General features: G+C 50.3%; 1 protein-coding gene across 1 annotated transcript; it reads right to left on the bottom strand.

Annotated features, from left to right (window-relative positions):
• Nucleotides 1-394: 394 nt before the first annotated feature.
• MTX1 (metaxin 1) lies at nt 395-10,587 on the bottom strand. Its single transcript, XM_063145606.1, has 8 exons — nt 10,470-10,587; nt 8,713-8,782; nt 7,593-7,672; nt 6,194-6,286; nt 5,317-5,499; nt 4,086-4,162; nt 2,360-2,514; nt 395-808 (listed from the first exon to the last, which is right to left on the bottom strand). Exons 1-8 carry the CDS (start codon nt 10,548-10,550, stop codon nt 582-584), a joined length of 966 nt encoding a protein of 321 aa, XP_063001676.1. The 5' UTR covers nt 10,551-10,587; the 3' UTR covers nt 395-581.
• Nucleotides 10,588-11,050: the final 463 nt, after the last annotated feature.

Here is an 11,050-nt window from a genome sequence, read left to right as displayed (position 1 = left end):
GGAGATGCACTCCAACAACTTCTGGAAGGTCACACAATTCCTCCCAATCCTGCTTTAGGAATTTATCAGACCCCCCCCCGCCCTTTTGAAAAACTTCAAAACAAAGAATGAACGTTTGAGTTCTGCTTCTTTCCTCCTCCCTCCCCATCCCTCTTCCTTTTGTGTCGTGTCTTTTAGCTTGTAAACCCATGGGCAGGCAGTGTCTTAATCTTTCTAATCCAATCTTGGAGCCTTCTCCGATAAATAAATAAATAAATAAAGGAATGACACCATTGGAGCCAGAGGTCCACTGCTGCAGCTTGTCCGTGAACCAACGAGTTTCGTTTCAAACTCACAACATCCGAGGACAGAGAGGCTAGAAAGGTTGGGTGTACACAAGTGGGTAGGCAAAGGGTGGGTCGCGTACATTTATTGGCCTTGGCTGGCTGCCCCCCACCCAGCCCCGAATTCCGGAATGAACAAGAGGAAAGAGAAAGAGACAGAAGAGTCTGAGGGGAGGCAGCTGCATCAGGTCTAACGTTGTACAAAAAACAAGGCTCCGTTTGAAAAACACGAAGCACACTGTCCCTCAGCCGGGCACTTCACTCCTCTTCTTCCTCCTCCTCCTCCTCCAGAGCGATGGCGCGGGGGCCCACATGGCTAGGCGCCTGCTTCTGGATGGAGACGATGCCCGTGATGAGCGCATAGCCGACCATGGCTGCCAGGCCCACCAGCACTGACAGGATTTGGTTCCGACGTTTGAAGGGCTCCTCCTCCGTGTCGTTCCCATCCCCGGCAGCGGCTTTGGGGACGCTGGGCGGGGGGTCCCCTGGGGAAGCAATGACCAACAAAACAAAGGCACTGTGAGGACCAACAATTTCACAGAATGATTTTGGGACCGGCCCTACCATGAAGGCAGAGTGAGGCGGCCGCCTCAGGCGACAAACACTGAGAGGACGCGGAGTTGGGAGGACAGAGCTGATTACACCACGGGGCCGGCCTGCCTCCCACAGCCAGTGGGGAACTAAGATTCAACCGCCAGACCAGATGGCTTCTCTAAGTGGAATGGCAGCAGCGAGAGAATTTTGTCCTTTGCCTCAGGTGGCAAAAGACCTCGGGTGGCCTCTGCTCACATTATTACATGAGCTGAAGAAACACGCAGCTCATATTCCCTCAAAGCTGGTATTTGGAGGCCTCCTGCCTCTGATAGTTATATCTACTATATCAGAGATGTGAAATCTCTTTCAGCCCGGGGGCCAAATACAATTGCAGAGATGCTTTCAGGGGCTGCTTTCCGGTGGTGGCCGGGTCCCAAAAGTAGCAGTGTATTATTATATATATATTTATTTATTTAAAACATTTATATCCCGCCCTATATCAATAAGATCTCAGGATGGCGTACAGATATTAGCTCTTACTGCCAGTAACTAGCCCCTTAGGAGAGGCATTTTAACCTTTTACCATGGGGGGAAACTGGCAGAACAAGTAGCAAAATAAGATAATGCTAAACAGCACAGCACACAACTGCTAGAATATCTAAATAATATCAAAAAAAACTGGGCTAAACGAACTTTTTTTTGTAACACAATTATCTAGCATCATGTATAATTCTGGTGGTATATAGCCCAGTTTTTCTGATATTATTTAGATATTCTAGCAGTTGTATGCTGTTGAGCATTATCTTATTTTGGAATTCCCAACTGCTGCCTTCTGTATTGTGATTTTAAGAACAATCAGCAAACCACCGAACAATTAGCGTTTGAGGGAAGGGGGCGGGCTAGGGGAGGGGCTAGGGGAAAGGGGTGTGGCAACCTGAAATTCCCCACTCCACACACACACACACACACACACAGAGATACAACTACACACAGCAAGATCTGCACACACACTCCCCACAGACCTGCCTACAACAGTTCACCAGCAGCCAAGGATGGAGATGGCTGCTTGGAGAGGTTTGGAACCCCGGACTCCACAGGCAACTGTCCCCTTATTGCTCCAGCCTTCGAAGCGACAGCCCTGTCATCCCCGGCAGCCATTTCAGCGGCTGTACCGAGGGAGATGAGATGAGGAAGCAGGGCTGTTTCAGCAGTCCTTCCTCCCTCCTGTCAGGTATAAGTCTTCAACAAGGCCAGAGACCTTGTTGAATGTAGGTAGATTGTCAATATCACTGACAGAGACAAGCTTGCAGAGACATTGACATTCTACAACTCTTCCTAATAAATCTACCTACAATCAACAAGGCCTCCAGCCTTGTTCAAGACTTACACCTCACACCTCCTCATCCCTCCTTCCTTGTGTGTTGTGCCTTTTTGTTTTGCGCGTAAGCCTGTGGGCAGGAACTGACTTGTTGAAATACATAAACAAACAAACAGCCACTGACCTCCATCCCAAGGGAAGTAGAGGCTTAAGATGGCCGTGCAGTAATTGCAGAGGTTCGGCAGGGACTTCAGGTGTTGCTGAAATTTCCCGTTGGGCAGTTTGGCTTTCAGGAGCGGAGCCAAGTGGCTGAAGACAATGGCGTCCAGGGAAGCAGGGCTAGAAGCAGAAAGGAAAGGAAACACAGGCGCTCTGTGAATTCCAGCGTGAGGGGGCTCAGCGATGTGGGGTGACCTTGTTCTCAGTTTCGCAGGTGGGGCCAAAGAACACCCCGAAAAGGGGACTATTATCCAAACAAGGAGGTGCCCCTTTTCATTTCTCAGCTTGGTAAGGTTTCGTCTTACAGAAGAGGGAGGTTGTGGGCTTAATGACTTAAATACTTAAAAGGTTGTCACACAGAGGAGGGCCAGGATCTCTTTTTGATCCTCCCAGAGTGCAGGACACGGAATAATGGGCTCAAGTTAAAGGAAGCCAGATTCCAGCTGGACATCAGGAAAAACTTCCTGACTGTTAGAGCAGTGCGACAATGGAATCAGTTCCCTAGGGAGGTTGTGGGCTCTCCCACCCTAGAGGCCTTCAAGAGGCAGCTGGACAAGCATCTGTCAGGGATGCTTTAGGGTGGATTCCTGCATTGAGCAGGGGGTTGGACTCGATGGCCTTGTGGGCCCTTTCCAACTCTTCTATTCTATGATTCTATGAATTAAGGCCTCCTATCTTCCTTCGCCTCACGATAGCTGATTTTGGCGCCTGAGGTAAAAATTCCAAACGGCATTGACCATGGATGGTAAAAACCATTAATTGGTGGTACAAATAAATAAGTAAATAAATATAAAAATAGAGAAATGACAAGAATTGGAGCATCTCCCCTATGAGGGGAAGTTATAACAGCTGGGATTGCTCAGCTTGGAAAAAAGGAGGCGAAGGGGAGACGTGATAGAGGTGTACAAAATTACGCCTGGGGTGGAGAATGTGGAGAGGGAGACTTCTCCCCGCCCCTCTCAAAATACTAGAACCCAAAGGGGTCACTCCATGCAGCTGAGTGGTGGGAGATTCAGGACAGGTAAAAGGAAGTTCTTCTTTACATGGTGCACTCTGGAACTCACTGCCACAAGATGTGGTGATGGCCACCCATTTGGACGGCTTTAAAAGGGGGTTGGGTAAATGCCTGGAGGAGAAGGCTATCTATGGCTAATAGCCCTGATGGCTAAGTACAACCTCCAGTATCAGAGGCACTAAGCCTGTATACAGCTGTTGCTGGGGAACATGGGTGGGAGGGTGCTGTTGCACCTGCGACCTGCTTGTGGATGCCTGATTGACAGCTGGCCGGCCACTGTGTGAACAGAGTGCAGGACTAGATGGACCCTCGGTCAGATCCAGAAGGGCTCTTCTGATGTTCTTATGCTGCCGGCTTTCATGATATCCAAGGAACTCCTGCCTGAAATGGGCCACCTCACCTAACCCTGCTACAGGACTTGAGGTCACCTTGTCTCGATTCCTGTTTTCTATTGCACGGCACAGCCATGCCCATATGTCAAATCAATTCCACAGAAGAGAGTGTCTCTGAGCACAGGCAGAGTGCGTTTTCTTCTCTCCGCTGATTCATGAAGCATAGCTTCCGCAACCAGGAATCGAACGGTTACGGTATTGCAATTCAATGAGAGCAACGGACAAGTGAACGTTCCCCTCTGGACTCCCCGCCGAAGACAAACACGGCCTCACGAGCTACTTACGAGTCTCCGAAGAAGAACTTCTGCCTGCCAAGGCGCTGTGACAAGAGCGTCAGGCACTCGCGGGCTTCGCGGTACAGCTGTGGGATACACACACACACAGAAAAGCTGTAACAACCAGCGATTCACGCCAGATCAAGGACATCTGCTTTTCACAGGAAGGGATGCAGGGCTCTCTATCCATCCAGCCTCTGACATTTTACAATTTACCTGCTTGAGACAACTTTTGGAGGTTACAAAGTTGTTAGGGGAGTGGTGGAATCCGTCCCCATGTTTGGGAGGGAATAGGAAAAGATAGTAACTTCATACACACTCATGCCACTTTCACAAGGAATGGTCTATTGAGGAGTCTGATACGTGGCTCATATTTGGAGGGAGTAGAGAAAATGGATAGAGTCCCGTACCAAGAAGTACACAGGACTATTCGCAGAGAGACCAGCCCTTCCTTTCGAGGCACCACCGGTCATCGCTTGCCCCTTGCAGTGGGTTCGGTGCGGCTGCTGGACCCAGAATTGATCCTGGTACTCAGCCCAATTTCAGGGCAACCTCATTCTCATACAAGGACGCAGCATGACCCCGAAAACATCCCAGAAAACAACACAAAAGTCCCTTCTCTTAATCTAATGGAAATCAGGTCAATCTAACAGAGTTGTAGGAAAAGGGAGGTGAAGCTTACCTAGAGCGGAAAAGAGAGGCGGAATGGCCACGTCAGAACCCCACCGTCAGAGATTTCAAACGGCCTCTTACCTTCAGTGTGCACAGGTAGGGTTTAGACGAAGCCAGTCCCCGAACCTCTTCTCCTCTCAAGGTGTGCTCATCCCCGGACAAACCCCCAAATGGTCAAAGACAAAAATCCCCTTTGGTTGTAAGGCAACTCTGTTTTATTGAGCCGTTATGGAGAAAGTCCTACGGACAAAGACCTTCTCAACTGGCAGTGTGAAAAGCAGGTGTGTTTATACACAGTCGCATCTTAACCAATTAGCAGTTAGCAAAGTTCTACAGCAAAACAAAGACAGATCAAAGAAAACTTCTTAGTTATACCTCATTAACAGAGGGCCCATGACTCTTCTGACAATGTCAGATTGACCTGGATGGTCAGTCCTCCTTCTCAAGCTAGTCTATTTGTCTTATATTATATCAAGAGCTGGGCTACATGTTTTTTAGAAAAGCAAGATTTGGAAGAGGACCGGCCTTGGTTCCCCATAGCCTCTCCGGCCTGGACTGCCCCGCTCACCTCCTTCTCCAGCTCCTCCTCATTCTCCAAGCAGTTCTCCCCGCAGACTGTCTGCAGCCGCTCCAGCTGGTGCTTCTGCATACGGCCCGGCAGGAAAAAGTTCAGGGGGAAGGGAATGGCCTCGGCGTACCACTTCCGCGTGTGTTCCACGTAATTCTTGGCGTCCACCCAGAACGTGTGGATCTGTGGGTGGGAAAAGCTGGGAGTGAGCACCTCCACGCCAGCCCAAGTTCTGCGACCTCTGCCTGGGGACGGGGCGTCCCCCATACCTGTACCCCCAAACGCGTCGTCAGATCCGATCGCTTCATTTGTAAATAGTCGCCACAACGTTACAAACTAAACACTTAAGAGCTTAAACATCACGTCAAGGTTAACGTATTTACAAACCCTGAAGCCCAGATCATATAGAGTGAACTCAGAAATTCTGGCTCCCTTGTTGAACTGATAGGGGACAGCCTGAGAGAGGTTGTCTAGGCCTTGTGGGCCCCTTCCGACTCTACTATTCCATGATTCTATGAAACACACACTGCAGCTCTCTTAAACCTGCAGGCCCTAATGACAGAAGGGACACACACACTACCACTGAGCTACAGCAAGAATTTGCCCCCGCCAACTCCACCCCTGTTTCGCTCTTGCTTATCAACCCCCGCACCCCATGCTCTTACTCAGGGGAGACACTGCAGAGCAGCTGTTTGTCTGGGGCTTTTTAAGTGAAAAAAAACAAGGCACGTCAAATGCAAGCAACAGATGCAGCGTGCCGCTCATTTTGTCCCCGCCAGGCCAGAGGAAATGACAGCCAGGCCCTCTGAGCAACGCGGCCTCTCCCCTCTTGCCCCACAGTGCCCCCTCCTGCTCTAGCCTGGGAACGGTGACTCACCAACACCGGCAGCAGCTTCTCCTGCATCAAGGATGCAAAGGCCAGCGTGTCGGCCCCCTGCCGAGCTGAGAGGTCGTAGTCAGCATTGAATTTCTACACAAAAGCAGAGATGGGTCAGGGACAGGCTGGAAATCACCCACTCATCCAAGACCCCTAGAGCGGGTGAAGCAATACTATGGTCTGGCGGTACTGTGTCTGGACTGTACTATTTTGGAATGTTGACGCTGTGACTGGATTCTACCCCTTTCGACTGGTCATATTGCGTCTGGACTGTACCACTTCCAACTTATTTATTTATTTATTTATTAGATTTTTATACCGCCCAATAGCTGAAGCTCTCTGGGCGGTTCACAAAACTTGCAGCTGTTGGTACTGTATCTGGACTGTACCACCTTCCAGTTCTAACTGTTGGTACTGTTTAAAGGCTGTACCACGTTGGAATGTTGGCACTGTGTCTGGACTGTACCACTTCCAGCTACAGGCAAAAGTTGAAGAGAATCCAGTGCACACAAACAGATCACAGAGTCCTATTGTTCCTGGGGTGAATAATTTATTGTTCCCCATAAATTTCACACACACACACACACACACACCTGCATACCAATAGAAAACTAGGATTTAAAAAGAGAAGGGGTTCTATTCAAGCTTGTTTTGCGTGTTTTGTGTGTGTGTGTGTGTGTGTGTTTCACTGCTCCTAAACTTGCAGAAGGAACAGCACAGTCCAAGGATATTTCATTGCATAATCACCTCCTTGGCATAGCCCAGGCCTAGGTTTATGGAGCAGGGCATGAACTGCAAGGTAGAAATGCTATGGAGTGAGAGAGAAAAGGGGGTGGCAGAGAGAGAGACAGAGAGAGAACAAGCAGGTGGGAGAAAGAGAAGAGAGAGAGAGAGAAGGGGTGGCAGAGTGAGACAGAGAAACAAGAGTGTAGCAGAGAGAGATAAAGAAAAGGGAGTGGCATAGAGAGAGAGAAGGGTTGGCAGTGTGAGAAAGAGAGAGGAAAGGGGGTGGCCGAGAGAGAAAGAGAAAAAATCTGGTGGCAGAGAAAGAGAGAGAGAGAGAGAAGGGGTGGCAGAGAGACAGATTGAGAAAACGGGGTGGCAGAGAGAGAGAGAAAATGGGTGGCTCCACCCACTTTTTGGCTCTGATCCCACCCACGAGGCTTTGGCCCTATCCGCTGCCACCATGCAGCCCCTGACAGAATATCCCTGAGGGAAAGTGGCTTTCGATAGAAAATAGGTTCCCCGCCCCTGTGCTAGAAGATGGGGACCCAGTCACGATTTGAGAAGCGTGTCTCATCTAAACTATGCAGGGGACAGGACGGGACCAGCCACCTTTGCCCAACTAGCACGACCCCCGAGATAAGGGGGTGGGGGGTTACAGGATGCTGGCCAATACCTGTTTCCTGAGGTGGGTAATGATTTGCTGAGTATCTGCGATGACGCCCTCATCTTTGGTCTTCAGCGCTGGGAGGGTTCCTGCAGGCGGACAAGGAAAGAGGTGACCGCTGATTTTCACACCCAACCCACAGAACTGGGCTTACCCCCACAGCCCTCCCCCCTGTGGCATGTCAAAACCCTGGGGGGGGGCACTCTGTGGTGGTGGCATGGTGGCTCAAAGAACCTAAAGAAGCATGGGTCGAATTGAATCCTTCGCTGCAGGGAGGTGTCCTTTAGGCCTTCGTTGGAATCGGGAACTAACAGAGGGAAAGTCCGGGGTCAAGGTGTCCCCAAACTCAGACTTTCTGTACCTGCTCCCTGCCTTGATGGAACATTGACCCTGCTGCATCGGACTGAAAGTCCATCTATTCCAATCCAGGGCCCTCCTAGAGGGCTGGACTACAAACCCCATTCACCCCAGCCATGTTGACTGGGGAAGATGGGAGCTGTAATCCAGCCCACCGGCAGGATGCCCAGCTGGGCAATGCTGAACTACACCTGATGTGATGAAAAGCTTTTTTGGCCCGATTCCACCACCAAATGATTTAAAGCTTTCCACCTTGGGCAATTTATAGCATTCGGGGGGTACGGAGGGTCTGCCGGTGGCCAAATGCAGCTGCTGGTTGCCACATCAGGAGAGATTTGGAATGGGCCAACAGGCACAGATCGTCACTTAACCAACACTCAGATCCACTATCTGTATTCATCATATGGCCTCAGGCCTGGATATCAAAGGTTGTAGTAATAAAAAAATGCCTCTGACCATGGGCAGAGGGCAATTCCTTCCCCAGTCCTACCCCTGCAGCTGGGATCCAGAGGGCACAGTTCCCAGGTGAGTTGGCAGAATGTCTAAGCCTACAGGTCATCATTCGGCCGGCGCCTGTGTTTTCCAGGTTTTGCCATCCGTCACGAGAACTTGAAACGTGAGTCACGCTTGCTTTTAAAAACGCAAGCGCTGAGATTTCTCAGCTTTTCTACAGGCAGGACCACCAGATTTTGTGCCCCGTGACAAGAGAATGGTGAGCGTGCATTCCACCTGTTGCCCAACTAGACCATTCTCCTTCCTGCTACAAGGTTACCTGAGGGGCTTCTCCAAGGATTTGTGATTTTGTGAACCTTGAGGGGTGCTCCTGTGAAACGGGCGTAAGTCTGAAAAGGAGGAAAGCACAAACAACAGAATACGCTCCACAAACTCAACTTTTTTAAGTTGACTGTTTATCAACTGTTTATAAAACTGTTAATTCTCCCAAGAAGCTCAGGGTGCCAGCCAAGACCTCATCCCACTTGCATCCTCACAACAACCCTGTGAGGTAGGTTTGGCCGGAGATGCGGGAATGGCCCAGGTCACGCAGCAAAAAATTATTTTAAATGTGAATGCTACATTGTGGACTATGCTGTGCTGGCTGGCGAATGCTGGGAGATTTTCCTGTCTACACGTGCATAGGATTGCGCCCTAAACCAATTAAATCAGACAGCAGGTTTTTAAAACGACGATTTCGTACGATTGCTTTTATTAACTTTTTATCATTACTTTTGCATCCCACCTTTTTTTCCTCCTCTTTCTTACAAGGAACTCAAGGCATCTTACACCTCCTCCTCTCCATTTTATCTCTACAACAACCTTGTAAGGTAGGCGCGGCTGAGAGTCAGGGACTGCCCCCAAATTCACTTAGTGAGCTTCCTATCCGTGTGGGGGAACGGAACCTGGTTCTCCAAAGTCCTAGTCCAAAACATGGGACATGACACCACACTGGGGGGGGGGGGGGAGGGAGGGAAGCCCCCAAAACCACCACCATGAAATTAAAACTTGAAAACCCCGAGATAAAACAGAAACAGTGACTGAAAGAACAATTTAAAAAAACAGCCCTGAAGACAGACAATTCCAATATTTGAAGGACCGTCATGTAGATCAAGTGGACAGCAAGACAGGGAGGCAATTGAGCATTTTAAAGCAGAAAACGCAATGGAAGGATTATGTGCAACACGTCGTAGTCCAATACATTTAGAGGGCGCGAGGTTGGGGAAGGATAATGTAGAGGATGGAGCCAAATTTGTTCTGGGCCGCTCCAGGGTATACACCCGGAATCAACGATACCAAATGATAAAAAAAGAAAAAGAAAAAAGGTGGATTTCGAAGGAACAGGAGGAAGAATCTCCGAGCTAGATGACCTCTGAAGCCTCCTTCGAACCTCTGACCAGCGGCCATCCCAACCACGTCAAAAAACAACGTCCAAATTAAGGCTTCGCAGGTTAGATCTTTGAGGCGGAGAAAAAGGCCGGAGCAAACCCGTCCCCCCCACAAAACCCCTGGTGCCTCCAGATGTGTTGGGACTACAAACCCATCACTCCTAGCCATGCAGGCTGGGAATGATGGGAGCTGGAGTCCAAGACACCTAGAGAAGGGCACCAGATTGAGACAGGGCACCCGTTTCTCAAGTAACCAAACTCTGGCTTTAAGGGGAGGGTTGCCAACTGTTTTTTGCTTTTAAACTGGCCCCGCTCCTGTGCTCCCCAACAACACAACACCCCCTCAAAGGTGGGAATTAAACTGGGCATCTCTGGGGTTTTCCCAGCCCCTTCTTAATATGAAGTGAGGAGTCAACCCCTCACTGCGTAAAAGGCACAAGAGCACGGCCGGAAGACGGCGTTGGCCATCCCCACAGTTTGATTGAGACCCCCCTGGGAACGGTGCGCGTGTGTCCCCCCAAAACTTTTTCCAGCTTGTGTGCCTGCAAAGCCATGCGCGTCCCGATGCCATCGGAAGGGTTGCCTGCAAAGGGGGTGGGTATTTGGGGGGGCGATGGCCGGCTGAAGGTGCCCCCGTAAAGATACTCACCAAGACGGCCAGGCAGTCGGGATCCACCGAAGGCAACCCCCAACCCCCGGCCCAGGAGTACAGCTCCATGGGCGCCGCCATGTTGCAGCCCTGCCGACCCGGAACAACACACAGCACCGAAAGGAGAGCGCAAAGCAAAAAAGGAAAAAAAATGGGGGGGGGAGAAAAAGGAGTCACTCCGGATTCGCCCGATCTCAAGCGCGCGTTCGAACGCACGGGTGCAAATCTCCCCCCACCCTCTTTTGAAAGCTCCTTCTCTTTTATTTAAATAAATAAATTAAACTGGTTTTGTGTGTGTGTGGAACTGGGCAGCGCTGAGCCGACCGATGCGCGTTTACTCAGGGGGAAGCCGCGCGGATCGGACTCCACGCAAAGGCAGGGCTGCTACTCGGAAGTAAGCCCCCGTCGGGTTCAGTGGGGGCTTGAGCCCAGGTAAGCGCGCGAAGGCAGCTGAAAGGGGGGTGGGGTGGGGGGCAGGATTGCAAATCGGAGATCCCACCCACGTTTGCACGGAAGCAAATGTTAATTTTTGCATTTAAAAACAACAACATTGTATTTATATGCTTCCCTTTAAGTGGGAT

Source organism: Elgaria multicarinata, chromosome 21 (genome assembly GCF_023053635.1).
Source record: "Elgaria multicarinata webbii isolate HBS135686 ecotype San Diego chromosome 21, rElgMul1.1.pri, whole genome shotgun sequence".
NCBI classification, from domain to species: domain Eukaryota; kingdom Metazoa; phylum Chordata; class Lepidosauria; order Squamata; family Anguidae; genus Elgaria; species Elgaria multicarinata.
This window is presented reverse-complemented; position numbering and strand designations above follow the sequence as displayed.